The sequence below is a fragment of the Physella acuta genome, unplaced genomic scaffold, assembly GCF_028476545.2.
Source record: "Physella acuta isolate Inbredline_101_S28 unplaced genomic scaffold, ASM2847654v3 ptg001265l, whole genome shotgun sequence".
Lineage (NCBI taxonomy): Eukaryota > Metazoa > Mollusca > Gastropoda > Physidae > Physella > Physella acuta.
This window is the reverse complement of record NW_026732780.1, coordinates 219,169-241,943: the sequence shown is the minus strand read 5'-3', so window position 1 is coordinate 241,943 and position 22,775 is coordinate 219,169. Positions and strand designations below refer to the sequence as shown.

General features: G+C 38.5%; 1 protein-coding gene across 5 annotated transcripts in view; it reads right to left on the bottom strand.

Annotated features, from left to right (window-relative positions):
* The window catches only part of LOC131957777 (tyrosine-protein kinase SRK2), a 30,264-nt gene that overhangs the window by 6,235 nt on the left and 1,254 nt on the right, over positions 1-22,775 (bottom strand). Inside the window, exons 1-8 of one of the 5 annotated variants that reach the window (XM_059322553.1) lie at positions 16,787-16,910; positions 2,768-2,968; positions 2,434-2,518; positions 2,181-2,288; positions 1,901-1,992; positions 1,548-1,706; positions 854-1,000; positions 162-283 (exon numbers count right to left, since the gene is read on the bottom strand). In XM_059322553.1, coding sequence (XP_059178536.1) covers positions 162-283; positions 854-1,000; positions 1,548-1,706; positions 1,901-1,992; positions 2,181-2,288; positions 2,434-2,518; positions 2,768-2,939 — 885 coding nt within the window. In that variant the 5' untranslated portion in view covers positions 2,940-2,968; positions 16,787-16,910. Of the gene's footprint in view, positions 1-161; positions 284-853; positions 1,001-1,547; positions 1,707-1,900; positions 1,993-2,180; positions 2,289-2,433; positions 2,519-2,767; positions 2,969-6,724; positions 6,829-6,853; positions 7,360-16,527; positions 16,687-16,786; positions 16,911-22,775 lie in introns of those variants that run through there. The other 4 variants (XM_059322552.1, XM_059322551.1, XM_059322554.1 and 1 more) reach the window with 4 other exon arrangements.

Here is a 22,775-nt window from a genome sequence, read left to right as displayed (position 1 = left end):
AAAACAAAAAATACAGATTTAATTAGCGCTGTGATGATGTAAAATGGTTCTGAATTTAATATCACAGCATACAGCTAAAAAAAAAAATAGACTAAATCATTACATTTTATTCAACCATTGAACTGTGTTTGACAAAATTTTTGTTTAGATTGCGGCCTTACCTGTACAAGTTTTTGATGTGTCAGTTTATGCATAATTTTGGCTTCGTTCAGGAAAGCTTCAGGTGTCATTGTGCCAGGCTTTAAGGTCTTCACAGCCACATCTACCACCCTCCTCAAAGCACCTGGGAAATAAAAAGATATTTTACTCTAGATTGAATACTCTCACAGGTGTACAGACGTTACTGGCTCAAGCCAGGGGTTAAGGATGGAGCATTTCTCTCACCCATGTTACAAAATGATAGATGGGTTTCTGCTAGGCTTCTGTTTCTTCTCCAAGTGCATCGCACCACCAGGTTTGGACATGTAGGTCTGTTCAGTGAGGGGAGGACCTACAATCTCAATCCCCACGGTTACTTAAAACCCTACAGGTTAGCAACTGCACGTTCTACTGCTAGCCATCCCCACAATTTAATACTAGACATGTTCGCCCATAAACAAAATAAATTCACTTTTTAAACAAAATAAATTAATTTTTTAAACAAAGTAAATTTATTTTTTAAACAAAGTAAATTTATTTTTTAAACAAAATAAATTCATTTTTTAAACAAAATAAATTCATTTTTTAAACAAAATAAATTCATTTTTAAACAAAATAAATTTATTTTTTTAAACAAAAAAATTTATTTTTCTTAATTTAAAAAAAAAAATTAATTAAAAACCCAGCTCCGAAGTGATATCGAAAGTCAACTCACCTTTCCATACTTCACCAAAACAACCTGCCCCAAGTTTTGTGGTCAGTTTTATTGCCTCTCTTGGGATCTCCAACTCTCTGAACTGGACAACAGGTCTAATACGTGGACAGGCCACAGTTAGCTTACAGCATAGCCCATCAGAGTTATCTGGGGATGTCATGTGGATTGCATCATTGGCTACAGTGGAATGTAAGTTAGATATTCTACAGTGGAATGTAAGTTAGATATTCTACAGTGGGATGTAAGTTAGATATTCTACAGTGGAATGTAAGTATTGTAAGTTAGATATTCTACAGTGGAATGTTAGTTAGATATTCTACAGTGGAATGTAAGTCAGATATTCTACAGTGGAATGTAAGTTAGATATTCTACAGTGGAATGTAAGTTAGATATTCTACAGTGGAATGTAAGTATTGTAAGTTAGATATTCTTCAGTGGAATGTTAGTTAGATATTCTACAGTGGAATGTAAGTCAGATATTCTACAGTGGAATGTAAGTTAGATATTCTACAGTGGAATGTAAGTTAGATATTCTACAGTGGGATGTAAGTTAGATATTCTACAAGTCAGATAGACTATGGTACAGTTTTATGTGAGCCATGTAAACTAAAGTAGCATAGAAGTCCATTCAGTCATACATGTATAGCATTAAACTGTGTAATTACTAAACTACAGAAATGGAACCAATGCTCACCTCTGTAGTGATTAATCACATCAAAGAGACTTTTAAAAGTTTTTTTGGCACTAATAAAGAAACCTCCGTCATCCATTTTACGTATACGATAGTGTTTGACGCAGGGATCACCATTGGCCTTGTCACTGTCACGTACAGATAACACATAGGAAGATTTGTCTGGAATTTGAAAAAAATCAGTTTAAATTCACTTGAACATTGCATATATACCATGTACACCATTGTGTACATGTGCATCAATATTATTAAGGCATGCTGAATTGATACTTATCTATATTAGATAGCTTTCAATTAATGAAATCATATTGTGATTAAGACATGGAAATTATTTAAATGAAGCAATTTTAAATTACCTGTGGCTTCTCTAACCAAGAATGTGCCCTGAGCATTTCCTGGTAACAACAGCATTTTGTCTGATTCTTTTCTGTCATACTCAAACCACCAGCTATAAGAGATTCAAGTTCTATTAGAAGACTTTGATACATTTGGATATCTTAAATCATGCACCTATTAAATAATGGTATGCTGTATAATTTATTACCATATAGGCTAATTTCAGGGATGTATTGAAAATTACCAATTATGTTATTTATTTTATGAGGGAATGGATCATTTCCTTCCCGTAGTACTTACTCTTGAGTCTGAGGTGATGTGTCATCTTTTATAACATAATTACTGGGGATGTAGCCGCGCTTGTTTGTCTTACAGTGGACAGCCAGCCACCAGTCATCTGTTTCAGATCTGTCAAGAAAATTTATTTTATTCAAATGTTTGTTTTACTAGGTAGGGTCTTTACAGTTAAAATAAACTAAAGAAAAAAGATGAAATTTTTGGATGTGCTCATAAAATTTTAAATAAATCAAAGATGCAACAGCGTATCCCTTACGTGGCTTCATCAACTTCCATAACATCCCCTTTTTTAAATGACAAATCATCTTCATTGATGGCTTCGAAGTTGTAAAGTGCTCGGACTAGTGAGATAAAAGTTGTAAAAATAGTTTAATAAACATTCAAGCAATAGTACAAAACTGTAGAGCTTATACAGAGTGCTTAAGTATTTCATTTTAAGAAGTAGCATAGACCTATATAATGTGCTTAACTTTAATTAGTCAAAAGAAAAAAAAATTAAATCTTTAAATAATCATAAAAAAATGGTAAATAGGTGTCTCAACATAAGAATTATTTATACAAGTAAAAGGAAGATAAAAATATGCAGATACCTCTATTTTTAGATGGAACACCTGGTAGAGGACGAACCCTCGACGTGTCTGTGCTTGAGTCTGCTCGCTCGACAACTATGGACTGGTTGACAGAAGAGTTGTTAGGGTCGGGCGCGTACCTGACTTCTGCACCATTGGGTTTTTTCCCAACAGATGGACACAGGTTACCCATGGCGTGGGGCTTCTACAGTGGACGCAGGCCTGAAACATTAGACACACAGGCCATGGGTCAAGCTGTTGGATAACATATCAATAGTCCATCTAATACAAAATATATAAATTTGTCTGGGTATTAAAAAACATATCACTGGTCAAGCCATTACATAAGCTTATCATTTGTTCAGCTATAGCTTAACATATTGACTCAGCTATTATATATTACTGGTCAAGCTATTACATAACACATAACTGGTCCAGCAATTAAGTAAATAGATTGTTAGTCGGCATATATAATTGCAGATTCTTAACCTCAATATAAACAAACAAATTGTAAGCCCAGATTTTACATAAACATTGTAAGTGAAGATATTACATGAACAGATTGTGTCCAGATATTACAGAAACAGATTGTGTCCAGATATTACAGAAACAGATTGTGTCCAGATATTACATGAACAGATTGTGCCCAGATATTACATGAACAGATTGTGCCCAGATATTACATAAACAGATTGTGTCCAGATATTACATGAACAGATTGTGTCCAGATATTACATGAACAGATTGTGTCCAGATATTACAGAAACAGATTGTGTCCAGATATTACATGAACAGATTGTGCCCAGATATTACATAAACAGATTGTGTCCAGATATTACATGAACAGATTGTGTCCAGATATTACATGAACAGATTGTGTCCAGATATTACATGAACAGATTGTGTCCAGATATTACAGAAACAGATTGTGTCCAGATATTACATAAACAGATTGTGTCCAGATATTACATAAACAGATTGTGTCCAGATATTACAGAAACAGATTGTGTCCAGATATTACAGAAACAGATTGTGTCCAGATATTACATGAACAGATTGTGTCCAGATATTACATGAACAGATTGTGTCCAGATATTACAGAAACAGATTGTGTCCAGATATTACATGAACAGATTGTGCCCAGATATTACATAAACAGATTGTGTCCAGATATTACATGAACAGATTGTGTCCAGATATTACATGAACAGATTGTGTCCAGATATTACATAAACAGATTGTGTCCAGATATTACATAAACAGATTGTGTCCAGATATTACATGAACAGATTGTGTCCAGATATTACAGAAACAGATTGTGTCCAGATATTACATAAACAGATTGTGTCCAGATATTACATAAACAGATTGTGTCCAGATATTACAGAAACAGATTGTGTCCAGATATTACAGAAACAGATTGTGTCCAGATATTACAGAAACAGATTGTGCCCAGATATTACATGAACAGATTGTGTCCAGATATTACAGAAACAGATTGTGTCCAGATATTACAGAAACAGATTGTGTCCAGATATTACAGAAACAGATTGTGTCCAGATATTACAGAAACAGATTGTGTCCAGATATTACATGAACAGATTGTGCCCAGATATTACATGAACAGATTGTGCCCAGATATTACATAAACAGATTGTGTCCAGATATTACATGAACAGATTGTGTCCAGATATTACAGAAACAGATTGTGTCCAGATATTACATGAACAGATTGTGCCCAGATATTACATAAACAGATTGTGTCCAGATATTACATGAACAGATTGTGTCCAGATATTACATGAACAGATTGTGTCCAGATATTACAGAAACAGATTGTGTCCAGATATTACATGAACAGATTGTGTCCAGATATTACTTGAACAGATTGTGCCCAGATATTACAGAAACAGATTGTGTCCAGATATTACATAAACAGATTGTGTCCAGATATTACATAAACAGATTGTGTCCAGATATTACATGAACAGATTGTGCCCAGATATTACATAAACAGATTGTGTCAAGATATTACATGAACAGATTGTGTCCAGATATTACAGAAACAGATTGTGTCCAGATATTACTTGAACAGATTGTGTCCAGATATTACATGAACAGATTGTGTCCAGATATTACATGAACAGATTGTGTCCAGATATTACAGAAACAGATTGTGTCCAGATATTACATGAACAGATTGTGTCCAGATATTACATGAACAGATTGTGTCCAGATATTACAGAAACAGATTGTGTCCAGATATTACATGAACAGATTGTGTCCAGATATTACATGAACAGATTGTGTCCAGATATTACAGAAACAGATTGTGTCCAGATATTACAGAAACAGATTGTGTCCAGATATTACAGAAACAGATTGTGTCCAGATATTACATGAACAGATTGTGTCCAGATATTACTTGAACAGATTGTGTCCAGATATTACAGAAACAGATTGTGTCCAGATATTACATGAACAGATTGTGTCCAGATATTACAGAAACAGATTGTGTCCAGATATTACATGAACAGATTGTGTCCAGATATTACAGAAACAGATTGTGTCCAGATATTACAGAAACAGATTGTGTCCAGATATTACAGAAACAGATTGCGTCCAGATATTACAGAACAGATTGTGTCCAGATATTACATAAACAGATTGTGTCCAGATATTACAGAAACAGATTGTGTCCAGATATTACAGAAACAGATTGTGTCCAGATATTACATGAACAGATTGTGTCCAGATATTACAGAAACAGATTGTGTCCAGATATTACATAAACAGATTGTGTCCAGATATTACAGAAACAGATTGTGTCCAGATATTACAGAAACAGATTGTGTCCAGATATTACAGAAACAGATTGTGTCCAGATATTACAGAAACAGATTGTGTCCAGATATTACAGAAACAGATTGTGTCCAGATATTACAGAAACAGATTGTGTCCAGATATTACATGAACAGATTGTGTCCAGATATTACAGAAACAGATTGTGTCCAGATATTACAGAAAAAGATTTTAGTCCAGATATTACTTGAACAGATTGTGTCCAGATATTACATGAACAGATTGTGTCCAGATATTACATGAACAGATTGTGTCCAGATATTACATGAACAGATTGTGTCCAGATATTACAGAAACAGATTGTGTCCAGATATTACATGAACAGATTGTGTCCAGATATTACAGAAACAGACAGTACATCCTGTTATTACATAAACAGATTGCAAGCCCAGATATTATAGTTACAGACAGTACAGTTAAAACCATGATGGCCTGTACTAATGAGAAACTAAAGCTAGCACTGCAGTTGGCACTTCCTCATTAGCCGTGTGCTCTGATAGTTGAGCGGCTCACACAGACTGCAGACACTCAGCCAACACTGAGGACCCTACTTACATCTAATGGGATATTGTAAGTGCTCTGACGTCATCTACAGGTTGGATGGTTCAGGACACTGCGAAAACGTCACTACAGCTTTATGTTGGTTAGTCAGCGGTACAACAAAACATCACTGCTTATTATGTCTGGTATGAACTTACGTAAAGCCTAACTTTAAAGAAATTCACTATTCATAATCCAGTCTATTTTTAGAAGAAAAGTATGTCATGTAACTAACTTCCCTCCTTAGTGTTCATGAATAAGGTTTAAATGTCAAGCAAGCACTCTGTAACTTCCTTCTTTAAGTCTTTTATCTATTACTTGGCACAGTATAAATACAAAATAAAAAGTGGGCTACATAAATATAATATAATATCTCAAAAGTTAAATATCACTATCAGTATAACAGTGTTTTATATGACTTAAATACTTTGTTGGAGGTATAATAGAAGCCAAACACAGCAAAGTATAATTTAATTTTCTTTTCTTGTGGTTAAGTTTAGTTAGGGTTCATTTGGGGTGAGATATTAAAACCTGCAATACTGATAAGGGGCATCAAATTCTGTACTTTGTATCTACCTGCCCAGGTAAGTATCCTAAATCCAGGCCTGTAAAGTACTCTAAAACACTGCCTGTACAAGAAAGTATCCGAAGTAGATTTAGTAGTATTCCTATGTTAAGAAATGAAAATTCTGAAATGTAATTTACTTTGTTTTGTTATTTTCTGATGCCTTTGGTTGGCCCACTTCTGTCAGTTCTTGTTTTTTACTTCACAGATGATAGGTAGATAACAACTTGATAGCAACTACTAACATTTACATGCATGATGTCATTCAAGAAATCTAAAACTGTTTAACTATCACCTACTGTTACTATTCTGTTACATGATGACCAAGAACAATAGCTTTAACTCTACCCTAACTGGTATTTTCTTCAGATAAAAATTAGCCCTAATACTAGGCTAATACCTAGTCATCAAGAATATATTAAAAACTTTGATCATTTGATATTTAGCGGTAGCCTAGCCTTGGCCTATTATTAATCCACTAGCTTAATTCTACGAAACAAAACATTGCATAATAAATATATGGTGACTCCAGTCCATAACAGAAATAAGTACAGCTAATCAGAGCTGATAGCAAAGCAACAATATCTAAAACTAGTACAAGATTCTAGGCCTAGTACAATAGGATGAGCGCTCTCTGGCCAGAGAAAACAAATAAACAATCCTAGTTAACACTTGAAGATGAAAAAAACAACACAGAGTTCAGGAGCCTTCTTAAAAGTTCTTATGTTGAGAGATGCCCAACACCAACAGTGATTCTAAAACTGGGGATCCTCGATTGTCCACAGTTACCAGCCCAAATACATTCGTTGCAGGTAAAAAAAATAATTAAAAACATGAAGACATACAGTTGATACAGCTAAACTATAACTGAAAGTCTTGATGGTAAAACTTTTCCAGGATAAATGCCCATTGGTTGGGTAAAAATGTGACCCCTGAACTCATAACTTTGAGAAGCACTGGCACACGATAAAAACTTCACCACTGTGCGACAGCAGATAATACTCCGTCAGCCGGTTGTGACCATGCGATACGCGGGTCCGACGAGGAAGTAAAAACACGGTCTGTACACAAGGAGGAAGTGTATAGCACGCGTGTCGTGTGTTTGGCCGTGTGTGTTGGGGAGGGGGGCTGTACATTACTGGAACAATCGGCGGGATGGGGGTGTGGTCATCAGATCGGTTGTTGGACATGCAAGCCGTGACGTGAACAAAGATTTTTTTTTGTGTCGAAGTTAACTGAAATAACTGGGATGAAATTTTGTACCGCAGCGTCAGCTGTTTCAAACCCGAAGGTTTGAGAACAAATTGGTTAGTTCCTAAACCAATAATTTATTCAAGCTACGGTGAGTATGGGAGAAGGCGGGCCGCGTAAAATGGAAAACAAGCAACTAATTAATACTATAGACACTATGGGTTATGCAATTAGTATATACATATATATCTATATATATAAAGCAAAGTGGTCGGGTGCCCGATAGGGCACTTCCCGGCGCCGCAGGCGCGTCAAATTTGGCACGAAGGTGCCTTATGGCGATAGAACACGAGGGCCGGTGACGGTTCGGCAAAAAGTCTACGGACAGGGGGTCAAAACTGACCTCGACTGACCGGCGCCTTATATGGGCTATATTACGAAAAAAAAATTCCTCCGACGACCCCCCTTGAAATTTTGTGAGGTGGTAGGAGAACACCTTGGGGTGTCACAAAAAACTCGGCATATCTGGGAAAACTTCGTAAAGGGGTCAAAACTGACCAGTTGTATTTCCCTATATAATCTTTGTATTTTATGGGAAAAACAGAGGGTCATTTCAACGCAGACTTTAGGGTACTTAAGCTCAGTATATCTGGCTAATTTTTTGCATGCTCCTAGGTCAATGGCTTGACCTTTAGGGAAAACTGTCGGTTACACTCAAAGCCCTCGACGAGGGCTAAAAAGTGACCGCGAGTGAAATTCTCTTTATATGAGCTCTATTACGAAAAAAAAATTCCTCCGACGACCCCCCTTGAAATTTTGTGAGGTGGTAGGAGAACACCTTGGGGTGTCACAAAAAACTCGGCATATCTGGGAAAACTTCGTAAAGGGGTCAAAACTGACCAGTTGTATTTCCCTATATAATCTTTGTATTTTATGGGAAAAACAGAGGGTCATTTCAACGCAGACTTTAGGGTACTTAAGCTCAGTATATCTGGCTAATTTTTTGCATGCTCCTAGGTCAATGGCTTGACCTTTAGGGAAAACTGTCGGTTACACTCAAAGCCCTCGACGAGGGCTAAAAAGTGACCGCCAGTTAAATTCTCTTTATATGAGCTCTATTACGAAAAAAAAATTCCTCCGACGACCCCCCTTGAAATTTTGTGAGGTGGTAGGAGAACACATTGGGGTGTCACAAAAAACTCGGCATATCTGGGAAAACTTCGTAAAGGGGTCAAAATTGACCAGTCGTATTTCCCTATATAATCTTTGTATTTTATGGGAAAAACAGAGGGTCATTTCAACGCAGACTTTAGGGTACTTAAGCTCAGTATATCTGGCTAATTTTTTGCATGCTCCTAGGTCAATGGCTTGACCTTTAGGGAAAACTGTCGGTTACACTCAAAGCCCTCGACGAGGGCTAAAAAGTGACCGCGAGTGAAATTCTCTTTATATAAGCTCTATTACGAAAAAAAAATTCCTCCGACGACCCCCCTTGAAATTTTGTGAGGTGGTAGGAGAACACCTTGGGGTGTCACAAAAAACTCGGCATATCTGGGAAAACTTCGTAAAGGGGTCAAAACTGACCAGTTGTATTTCCCTATATAATCTTTGTATTTTATGGGAAAAACAGAGGGTCATTTCAACGCAGACTTTAGGATACTTAAGCTCAGTATATCTGGCTAATTTTTTGCATGCTCCTAGGTCAATGGCTTGACCTTTAGGGAAAACTGTCGGTTACACTCAAAGCCCTCGACGAGGGCTAAAAAGTGACCGCGAGTGAAATTCTCTTTATATGAGCTCTATTACGAAAAAAAATTTCCTCCGACGACCCCCCTTGATATTTTGTGAGGTGGTAGAAGAACACCTTGGGGTGTCACAAAAAACTCGCCATGTTCGGGAAAAATCGGGAAATGGGTCAAAACTGACCAGTCGTATTTCCCTATATAATCTTTGTATTTTATGGGGAAAACAGAGGGTCATTTCAAAACGGATTTTATGGCACTTACGCTCTTTACATCTGGCTCAGTTTTGGCATGCTTATAGGTAAATGGCTTGACCTTTAGGGAAATCTGTCGGTTACACTCAAAGCCCTCGACGAGGGCTAAAAAGTGACCGCGAGTGAAATTCTCTTTATATGAGCTCTATTACGAAAAAAAAATTCCTCCGACGACCCCCCTTGATATTTTGTGAGGTGGTAGGAGAACGCCTTGGGGTGTCACAAAAAACTCGCCATGTCCGGGAAAAATCGGGAAATGGGTCAAAACTGACCAGTCGTATTTCCCTATATAATCTTTGTATTTTATGGGGAAAACAGAGGGTCATTTCAAAACGGATTTTATGGCACTTACGCTCTTTACATCTGGCTCAGTTTTGGCATGCTTATAGGTAAATGGCTTGACCTTTAGGGAAATCTGTCGGTTACACTCAAAGCCCTCGACGAGGGCTAAAAAGTGACCGCGAGTGAAATTCTCTTTATATGAGCTCTATTACGAAAAAAAAATTCCTCCGACGACCCCCCCTTGATATTTTGTGAGGTGGTAGGAGAACGCCTTGGGGTGTCACAAAAAACTCGCCATGTCCGGGAAAAATCGGGAAATGGGTCAAAACTGACCAGTCGTATTTCCCTATATAATCTTTGTATTTTATGGGGAAAACAAAGGGTCATTTCAACGCAGACTTTAGGATACTTAAGCTCAGTATATCTGCCTAATTTTTTGCATGCTCCTAGGTCAATGGCTTGACCTTTAGGGAAAACTGTCGGTTACACTCAAAGCCCTCGACGAGGGCTAAAAAGTGACCGCGAGTGAAATTCTCTTTATATGAGCTCTATTACGAAAAAAAAATTCCTCCGACGACCCCCCTTGATATTTTGTGAGGTGGTAGAAGAACACCTAGGGGTGTCACAAAAAACTCGGCATATCTGGGAAAACTTCGTAAAGCGGTCAAAACTGACCAGTTGTATTTCCCTATAAAATCTTTGTATTTTATGGGAAAAACAGAGGGTCATTTCAACGCAGACTTTAGGGTACTTAAGCTCAGTATATCTGCCTAATTTTTTGCATGCTCCTAGGTCAATGGCTTGACTTTTAGGGAAAACTGTCGGTTACACTCAAAGCCCTCGACGAGGGCTAAAAAGTGACCGCGAGTGAAATTCTCTTTATATGAGCTCTATTACGAAAAAAAAATTCCTCCGACGACCCCCCTTGATATTTTGTGAGGTGGTAGGAGAACGCCTTGGGGTGTCACAAAAAACTCGCCATGTCCGGGAAAAATCGGGAAATGGGTCAAAACTGACCAGTCGTATTTCCCTATATAATCTTTGTATTTTATGGGGAAAACAGAGGGTCATTTCAAAACGGATTTTATGGCACTTACGCTCTTTACATCTGGCTCAGTTTTGGCATGCTCCTAGGTCAATGGCTTGACCTTTAGGGAAAACTGTCGGTTACACTCAAAGCCCTCGACGAGGGCTAAAAAGTGACCGCCAGTTAAATTCTCTTTATATGAGCTCTATTACGAAAAAAAATTTCCTCCGACGACCCCCCTTGATATTTTGTGAGGTGGTAGAAGAACACCTAGGGGTGTCACAAAAAACTCGGCATATCTGGGAAAACTTCGTAAAGCGGTCAAAACTGACCAGTTGTATTTCCCTATAAAATCTTTGTATTTTATGGGAAAAACAGAGGGTCATTTCAACGCAGACTTTAGGGTACTTAAGCTCCGTATATCTGCCTAATTTTTTGCATGCTCCTAGGTCAATGGCTTGACTTTTAGGGAAAACTGTCGGTTACACTCAAAGCCCTCGACGAGGGCTAAAAAGTGACCGCGAGTGAAATTCTCTTTATATGAGCTCTATTACGAAAAAAAATTTCCTCCGACGACCCCCCTTGATATTTTGTGAGGTGGTAGAAGAACACCTTGGGGTGTCACAAAAAACTCGGCATATCTGGGAAAACTTCGTAAAGGGGTCAAAACTGACCAGTTGTATTTCCCTATATAATCTTTGTATTTTATGGGAAAAACAGAGGGTCATTTCAACGCAGACTTTAGGGTACTTAAGCTCAGTATATCTGGCTAATTTTTTGCATGCTCCTAGGTCAATGGCTTGACCTTTAGGGAAAACTGTCGGTTACACTCAAAGCCCTCGACGAGGGCTAAAAACTGACCGCGAGTGAAATTCTCTTTATATGAGCTCTATTACGAAAAAAAATTTCCTCCGACGACCCCCCTTGATATTTTGTGAGGTGGTAGGAGAACGCCTTGGGGTGTCACAAAAAACTCGCCATGTCCGGGAAAAATCGGGAAATGGGTCAAAACTGACCAGTCGTATTTCCCTATATAATCTTTGTATTTTATGGGGAAAACAGAGGGTCATTTCAAAACGGATTTTATGGCACTTACGCTCTTTACATCTGGCTCAGTTTTGGCATGCTCCTAGGTCAATGGCTTGACCTTTAGGGAAAACTGTCGGTTACACTCAAAGCCCTCGACGAGGGCTAAAAAGTGACCGCCAGTTAAATTCTCTTTATATGAGCTCTATTACGAAAAAAAATTTCCTCCGACGACCCCCCTTGATATTTTGTGAGGTGGTAGAAGAACACCTAGGGGTGTCACAAAAAACTCGGCATATCTGGGAAAACTTCGTAAAGCGGTCAAAACTGACCAGTTGTATTTCCCTATAAAATCTTTGTATTTTATGGGAAAAACAGAGGGTCATTTCAACGCAGACTTTAGGGTACTTAAGCTCCGTATATCTGCCTAATTTTTTGCATGCTCCTAGGTCAATGGCTTGACTTTTAGGGAAAACTGTCGGTTACACTCAAAGCCCTCGACGAGGGCTAAAAAGTGACCGCGAGTGAAATTCTCTTTATATGAGCTCTATTACGAAAAAAAATTTCCTCCGACGACCCCCCTTGATATTTTGTGAGGTGGTAGAAGAACACCTTGGGGTGTCACAAAAAACTCGGCATATCTGGGAAAACTTCGTAAAGGGGTCAAAACTGACCAGTTGTATTTCCCTATATAATCTTTGTATTTTATGGGAAAAACAGAGGGTCATTTCAACGCAGACTTTAGGGTACTTAAGCTCAGTATATCTGGCTAATTTTTTGCATGCTCCTAGGTCAATGGCTTGACCTTTAGGGAAAACTGTCGGTTACACTCAAAGCCCTCGACGAGGGCTAAAAACTGACCGCGAGTGAAATTCTCTTTATATGAGCTCTATTACGAAAAAAAATTTCCTCCGACGACCCCCCTTGATATTTTGTGAGGTGGTAGAAGAACACCTAGGGGTGTCACAAAAAACTCGGCATATCTGGGAAAACTTCGTAAAGCGGTCAAAACTGACCAGTTGTATTTCGCTATATAATCTTTGTATTTTATGGGGAAAACAGGGAATTTTCAACACAATTTTTAGGTTACTTAACCTCTGTACATCATGCTAATGTTTTGCATACACTTCTATAGATGACTAGGCCCTATGGAAAAACTGTTGGTCAGACTCAAAGCCCTCGACCAGGGCTAAAAGATGACCGCGAGTGAAATTCTCCTTATATGAGATGTATATAAATAAATTGACGAACGATCCCCTTAATATTATTTGAGGTCGTAAACCGACCCTGGAGGATAACAAAAAAACTTTATTTCCGTCGGAAAAAAGCCATTGTAGTCGTTAAATATGTTCATATATCGTATTTTCTTATATAAGAATAGCAACTGTTTGTTTAAAAAAAGAAAACAAAGACACACGTCACTCGGTCTAATTTCAAGGGAGGTAACCTATTTAAATAATAATTTTTCAAATAATTGTATACTATTTTAAACAGAAACAGAAAATGACAATGTATAGCATTTGTTTTAGTATAAAATTAAGTTACCAATTAAGCTACGTATCATAATTAAATTAAAAAAATAATTTTAAAAGTCAATGTAATAGAAATTAATGAATATACTGTTCATGGAACCTCTGTAGTTCTATTTCCATTTTAGTCATAAATTGTGTACTTTCAAATAATTTCTCTGAAACGAATGATAAGCAACAATCAACAACATCTTCTCTAATATTAGCATTACTGTTTAAATTTAAGCACCCCATACCTCATCCATCACTAAATAATTAGTATTCAAATTATCAACAAATGCTTTTGAAAACCTAAGCGAAGCTAGGCAGTATGCCTAGTATATATATATATATATATATATATATATATATATATATATATATATATATATATATATATATATATATATATATATATATATATATATATATATATATATATATATATATACATATATATATATACATATATATATATACATATATATATATATATATATATATATATATATATACATATATATATATACATATATATATATACATATATATATATACATATATATATACATATATATATATATATACATATATATATATATATATATATATATATATATATATATATATATATATATATATATATATATATATATATATATATATATATATATATATATATATATATATATATATAGATAGATATATAGATATATAGATATATAGATATATATATATCCTAATATTTATAAGCGCTTAAGTGCATTCTTTGCTGTAAAAGAGTAAGGTATATTGCTGGCTGCAAGAGTGGGCAGAGAAGTCTCCAGAGGTCGACTACAAGAGTGAGTGGGGGAGGCGGGGAAAGAGTAAGCAAATGGTCATAAGTTGTGTGTGGGGACAGTGGACAAGTATGAGAGAGTTTGGTGGGAAGGGGGGGAGGCTCGAAAGCAAATATGCATGGATTTAGAACAGGGACAAAAAAGCATACATCTGATTCGCCTAGGTGTGCGTGCGTGTGCGTGTGTGCGTACGTGCGTGTGTGTGTGGGGGGGGGGGTGCGTATGTGTGTGTGGGGGGGGGGGTGCGTGCGTGTGTGTGTAATATTTTAAAATATGTCTAACATCGGTGTAGAAGGGATGTTGGCAGGCAGGTGAATCAATGGAGCTCTAAGGTTTTATCACACAGCAAGCACCAGGCCTAATGTGTTTGCCCTTCGTTAAAGTCTATTTGTTTATCGAGACCAGAAAAAACCAACGGCAGCTCGCTGGGACGTGCACCGGTCTGTACTGGATGTATTAATATTTGTTGGGGCGGGATGGGGGGGGGGGGGAGGTCCAGTAGGGAGGTCACGTGGTCCAACAGTATGGTCAAGTGTGTCTGAAATACGGACATCTACAACACCAAAAAGGTGAACCAACAACCAGAGGAAGTTAAACATACACCCCAAAAATGTACACCTACAACCCCAAAAACGTAAACCTTCAACCCCAAAAACGTAAACCTAAAACGGCAAAAACGTACACCTACAACCCCAAACACCTACACCTACAACCCCAAAAACGTACACCTACAACCCCAAAAACGTACACCTACAACCCCAAAAACGTACACCTACAACCCCAAAAACGTACACCTACAACCCAAAAAACGTACACCTACAACCCCAAAAACGAACACACAACCCGAAAAAACTCGACATTTCTTTAGCATGTTCTGCCTAATGTCAAGCACACACACGGAGTTTTGAGTATTAGGACTAGGGTTAAGATTGTTTAGGGCAGCGGGTAGCTTGGGATTCTAGCAGAAACAACAACAAAAAACGGAATCAAGTCCGACTTGTATTTACTTGGAATTTGTATACATTGAAAATTTTGGTTGTATTCAAGATTCAAATCGATATTTATTGTCTTTTGCAAATAGTAAAACTGCTTTAGCATGTCATCGAAAGAAGTCGTCACATGTTTTGCTGTCCCCCAAATCAACTAGATGAATACATCCACAACATTTACTACACACGTGTGCCATGCTCGCGACACAACAAATAGGATGAAAACAAAGGCTGATCCGGTACAACAATCCGTCAACACACACGACTGGTGATATGCCCACGGCAAACAAAAACCACACAATGCACAATTGTCTATTAAGAATATATTTAAATTGTGTGGTTACTTGAACATTTCGTATAATCGTGTTCATTTTTTTTTAATTCACTTCGTAAATCCGAGGTTGCTATGCAATGCAAATTACGACAAGATGAATGTCGGATATTGACATTTTGTGTGACTTATTTGTGGGAGGGGGGAGGGGGCTTCTTTCCCCAACCACCTGGGAGGAGGTGCGTTTTGGAAACGAGAGCTGTTCTTTTGATATACTGTAACGGGAAGTACCGAGATATAATTTCAAACATGTAGTTGTATTTAAACACCACCGCCCCATTCCAATTTTACAAGCAGTTCAACAATGAGAAGAGATAGGTTTAGACTAAAATTAGAATGAAGGAGAGGGATATTAACGCGACTGACAAAAAATATTGTCGCGGCGTCAACTAATGAAACGGACCTGTTGTTACCCTTTCTACCAGTCACTTCTCAAACTAAATCCGCTTAAGATTACAACGACGTAAACAAATCACCAAGAGTTGTGCCGCTTTCAACACCAAGAGTTGTGCCGCTTGTTTTTTTTTAAACCTGCGACCATTCCGTAACCACGAAGTTAAGAAATTCGATTAATTCCAAAAAGAAAGGAACGATCAGCTAAAAATCACCATGTGTATGTACATACGTGTAAACAAAAAGCACTTGAATCCGAGCTCACTCAGAAACGCACATCCGCACAAGAAGCCACGACATGCATCCCGTCGGCCAACGGAAACACTTAACACAAACATGTAATTCAAAAAAAATTTCAAACTCCTAATCCTGGAACAACTAAAATTTACAACCTAGATCACTAGCCTATTTCTGAATGTCTTATCTATGTCCCAACACTCCCTTGTGTAGTATATAAAAAAAAATCCGGCCCCTTAGGCGCTACCACCAACCTGTATACTCTCCTAATCACACTGTGTGTATTACACTAGACTGCGCCTAGACAAGGATGTGTCGTTTATCTTCGTGAAGTCGCGCATACATCCCTATACTTATGACACATCTTACACGGCTGATATGAGAAATAAATGTAATTAATACACAGTTAATTAGAAATACAAGCGGATGCTGTGAGGTATGTTTGCGGTATGGATTTGTTTATAAAAAGGCTGGAAGAAAAAACATAATCTAATTAGCAGCAGCGGTATAGCGGCCCGTGTCAGGTTGTTTTATCAGGTAAACAACGGCGTGGTCGTGTTGTCGTGAGGAGACCAGGCTACGAGCAGATACTGGATGTATGCTGGTCAGATTAGGCGTCAGGCGGTGTTTCTTTCACACGTTTTTCCTAAAGGGGGAGGGGGGGGAGGGCGACTGGACAATGATTGAGTAGGCCTGTATATTTTGTAATGTTAATTTCATTCGGGGGGGGGGGGGGGGGTCAGAAAGAAACTGGAGTCAGGGCGGAACAATCGCCCTGAGTAATGGAGTCTATTATCGTGGAGATCTATAGTTGGAGGTCATTTTCTCACAGTACAGGTACAATCACAGGTATGAAACAGTACAGTAACAGGCAAGGGGATGAAAAAGTACAGCAGGTACAAGCACAGGTATGAAACAGCAGAGATACAACCACAGGTATGAAAGCGTACAGCAGGTACAATATCAGGTATGAAACAGTACAGGTACAAGCACAGGTATGAAAATGTACAGCTACAACCACAGATATGAAACAGCAGAGATACAACCACAGGTATGAAAGCGTACAGCAGGTACAATAACAGGTATGAATTACAATCACAGGTATGAAACAGTAGAGGTACAATCACAGGTATGAAACAGTAGAGGTACAATAACAGGTATGAAACAGTAGAATTACAATCACAGGTATGAAACAGTAGAGGTACAATCACAGGTATGAAACAGTTCAGATACAATCATAGGTATGAAACAGCAGAGATACAAGCATAGGTATAAAACCGAACAGGTAAAACACACAGGTATGAAACAACAGAGATACAAGCAAGGGGATGAAACAGTACAGAAACAACCAGTTAGGAAGTCTGTAAAAGCAGGATATCTGCTGGGAAACAAGGTCATCTGCAACAGTGAAAGTGGATACCTTGTTTGTTAGTTAAGATTACAGAAGTCCTTATTCCCATTTAAACTTTCGAGCTTGTAGCATTTAAACTATAAAATGTGGACCCATCGACATAGTGTCTAATGGCTAGACCGTCCGGTCGACGTAGGTAACACCTGGAGATGTGATGCACCCGACATCCACAAACATGCAGAGGCGTAGCGAGGGGGGGGGCGGGGGGAAACATGTCCCCGGGCGCCGCTGGGGGCGCCAAAATGGGTTGGAAAAATAAATTGAAAGGTTGAGGGGGTGCAAATCGAAAGTTTGAGGGGAGGTGCAAATCGAAATCTTGAGGGGGGTGCAAATCGAAAGTTTGTCCCCGGGCGTCGAGAAGCGTCGCTACGCCTCTGCAAACATGCGTCAAGACAAAATTATGTTGCTAAAACTAAAATGTATTGTCTACGGCCGTGTGTTATACCCTAGAGACGGTCGTCCTGAAATGGTTGATCTGTTTTTTTATACGGGATTATCGTTACATTAAGTTTTTGTTTTTTTAAACGTACGCCCTTATACAGTCTAGAAGAGGTCCCCCCCCCCCCCCCCCCCCCCAAAAAAAACCCCGCTAACGGAAAACTGCGCAAACAGAAAAATGCGCAAATACCAACTAATTATACTATCACGCTTTAATTTTGTCATATTTCGTGGAAAAAAGTGTTTTTATTATGCTACAATGTACATCTTTGTTCAGGTCTATAATGCTCGGTTTAAGAAAACAAAAGCCTATGCGCAGTTTTCCGTTGCGCATCTTTCCGGTCACCCTAGGTTTAGGAGAGTCACCGCCCCACGGCACTAACAACCCAAAACAGTCATTAGACCTGACTATGACGTCAATGACCACTTTTTTTCATGATTACCTCCTCTGATGACTGAGTAGCGAAACGTGTGTCCCACAATCTAGTTCCTAGTACACCGGCCTAGTGCAATGTTTAAACTTCTCTTTTCAGCCGCGGTGTTGGGGTGAACCTCGCTAACATTACACAACGCGGGCGTTACAAATACCGACTTAACGGACATTTACGGCCGCTGAGGGGGTGCTTTTCGTAGGTGAAGTAGAGTTTATGCCCCCCCCCCCCCCCCCCGAATAGAGGGCGCGGAAATAAAAAAATAAGAATGAGCAACGGTTTCCTTCAAATGTTGCGGCGGTACAAATACCGACTTAACAAAAACTATACGACCGTTGTGTGCTACGCTTTGTGTGTGAAATAGAGTTTATGTCCTCAACTAGATGGCGGGGGGGGGGGGGGGGGGGCAAAATGTGCTTTAAATATAGCTGCGTTAAAAATACCGACTTTTAAAACATACGTATCGTAGGTGAAGCAGAGTTTATTTTCCATCTGATTAGATGGCACATAACAAAAGAATAAGAAAGAGTATTGCTGGTTGTACGTACAATCGCACGTCGTAACAACACAGGCAAGTGTGTAGCAACACACGTCCACAGCACTGCATCGTTACAATACAGTGTATACAGCCGCCCCGATTCGTACTTGGACATATTTGGACTGACCCACCGACATTACCTATAAAAGATACCGTTTACTGAAAAAAAGCTCCAGAGGTGGGCTTTACCCCATCTGTTGCTGGATACATAATTTTAACCAACCGCAACACGGTGATACAGTGTGTATGTCATCATTAGTCAGTCCTCAAATCGGCTACATTTCATTTTTAAAAACATTCAAACCTTGATCTAGATCTATAAGCTGCAATGCAAAACACAGCATTGGACCGGGTGGAATGGAAAAAAATTGATTGCGGCCCTATGCTCCACATGGAAAAAAAAAGGACTAGGCACTGCCTCTATAATATAATATTGTCGAATGGTACCTTATGGTTTCATACCAGCCAATGGTACGAGGCATACTCTACCTAGTGTGCCAAACTTTACTCAATGGTGCCAGGTAAACTTCTTCTATGGAGCCGACCTTTACCATATGTAACCATAACCCTCCGGTCCTGGAAAGGCCCGAAACTCGCTGAACTTTGATAAAATAAAAAGCCTCGCCAATGTCAGGACGGCACGATGATTACAATTATCAGAACACGATAGAAGACAGTGTTGCCAGATGTACAGCTTTTTTTGTGTGTGACTTAACCGGATACATTGTTTTTTTGTTGTGTTTTTTTTTCTAATGAGGTGGGAGCGAGGGTGCTGCCCTCTGCGACAATTTTAGACAAATGGTGTGTGATTACGGACGTAAAGGTCACGTGGCACACATATAAATGTAAAACTAACCAATGCGCAAATGCCCTGTGTTTACACTCCCTAGAGCAGGGGTTTCCAACCTTTTTTTATTCTAGAGCACATTCTAAAATATCGGTAGGGAGGCGGGCACCACTTATTTTAAATCGACAAACTCCTTCCAGAGGCGTAGCGACCCTTCCCGGCGCCCGGGGACAAAAATTTCGATTTGCACACCCCCCCCCCTCAAACTTTCGATTTGCACCCCCCTCCCCCTCAAACTTTCAATTTCCATCCCCCTTCAACCTTTCAATAATGTTTATGAAAAAAATCTGTCTCTGTCGAATAGTGAGAGGTGGGCACATACGAATCGTTCGGCGAGCGCCATGGCGCCCGCGGGCACAGGGTTAGGAACCCCTGCCCTAGAGAATTCCTTAAAAAAATGTCTGGTTTGTAATGTGATGATTATGATAAAAAAAGAAGTGACATTAGTATGGAAAATATGGGATACATTTTCCTCAATGGGGGAGGGGGGGGGGGGGAGTCACATCTTAAGTGGACTAATGATATTCTAAAACCGTGTTTCTTTTAGACATTTTTCTCTGGGAAAGGGGGGGGGGCACTGGTTAAAGTATATATTTTCTATATAAACCCTATATTATTGGGGGTGGGCGTGGACATGATTTGCACTGAACCCCCCCCCCCCAACAAACCTTAGTGATGCCTGAAAGAAACTAAAAATGTTACCAGAAGGGTCAGAAAGAGTGACAACACGCTTTTGTATTTTAAAAAGTAATGTTGGAAAATGAGTTTTACTACATAATTTCAGTTTTTTTTTTGTTTTTTTTTTTTTTTTCTAATCGCACATTTATAATTTTGCAAGTGCCACATTACAGCTATATATAATACAAATCTTAACATTTTTTACTGTCTTCTAACAAAAATTAACACTACAATCCACCAACTTGGCCCAAAAATTTAAAGTATTTTTCAGAATGTATCGACTCACAGCTTAGTATGTTTAGTATGTATGATGAGTTTGGGGCTGCTTTCAGTAGCTTTAATCACCCTTCATAGTATCAGTAATAGCCTAAGTAAGTATTAGATTTAGTGATTAGGTCTAGATTATTCTGTGGTGTAATTAATGACTTTTCAATGTAGAAGTAACATGCAGTTAGACTAGTAGCTTCTGTAGATTTGATTCATAGATGAACACAATAATTTTTAAAAAGGGTACTATGAGAGGGTGTGGCCTAGCTGTCAAGTTCTTGTCTGCTAACTCAAAAGTCTTGAGTTCAAATCCAAGTTCTGTCAGTAGATAGCCCTTTAGTCCACCCAGCTCAAATGGAAAGTTAAGACAGCTGGGCACAGTGCTGACCACACTATCCCTTCATAAGCTGAGGTCAGAGAAATAAGTGAAATCTACTTCACTTGCTCCATAGACCCTCATGTTTGAACAGGGAACTTTACTACTACTTTTACTACTAGGTTTCTAGATCTTCTAGAAAAATTCGGCTAACCAAAATTTTTAATTATTAATGGATTGTATTCTTAGAGATGATATTAATGATAAAATAAACCTGACTAAATCATTATAAATGCAGCCTCTTCTACACGCATAATCTTGTTATTTTAATTTTTAATATAAAGGCCTATTATAGGGTCCATAAATAAAATAAATGAATGTCTCTTAAGTCGGATAGATGATTGAATCATTATGGTTTGTGCAAGGCCTGGAAAGTATGTTAAAGAAGAGCCAGATACTGGTCATGTAAAAGGCCCTTTCTCCACACAACTGATGCTTCCAAAGATGAGGCATACTATTCATTCATCTTGGAATCAGCAGTGTCACAGGAGCTGCCAAAAGGAAACCAGAGTTGGTAACCCTATCGCATTAGGGGCTCCCCTCCTGATTGATTTGTTTTCTCACCTAGATGTGCTTTCCCAAGCTATTAAGCCTCATCTGCCCAGGATAGGATCCACAGGGCCTATTTATATATACTATTACTATTGCTTATAGATAGTTCCTGTACACCATAGGCCCTATTTATATACTATAGCTCCTAGGCCTATTATAAATTAATAACTAGGATAGGCTAATAATTATTTTATGGGCCTTGCTGCTTGCAGACATAAAATCAAAGGTTAGCGCCGATAGGCTAGGTCTTACTCTAGATCTATGTGCCCCAAGAACATGTAATGACATTGTAGTCTAGGTCTTTAATTCACTAAAAAGAATTTCCACTAGAGTCTTTATCGTAGGCCTTTAATGGACACCAACGAGAATAGTCTCAACGAGCCGTCCCGCGGCATATCATACGCCGCTATTTAGTTGTTTTATTTTCTACTTTTCAGTAATTCATAATTTGTGAATTCGACAGTACCAATGCTGCCCCTGAAAATATTTGCTTTAAAACACTATCGATACTACCCCCACCCTCCTTTCCCGCAACCCCTACCCTACACCCCCCCTCCAGTGAAAGCAGCCTCCTCTTAGTTACCTACCCTAAGTTTAAAATCATTTCAACTAAATTATCTGCCCCTAATAGCCGTCACTAAACCCGGCTTTACGAATGTAAACATTTAGCGTGAAGCACAGCTCACCAGACCATGTAGGCGTGGG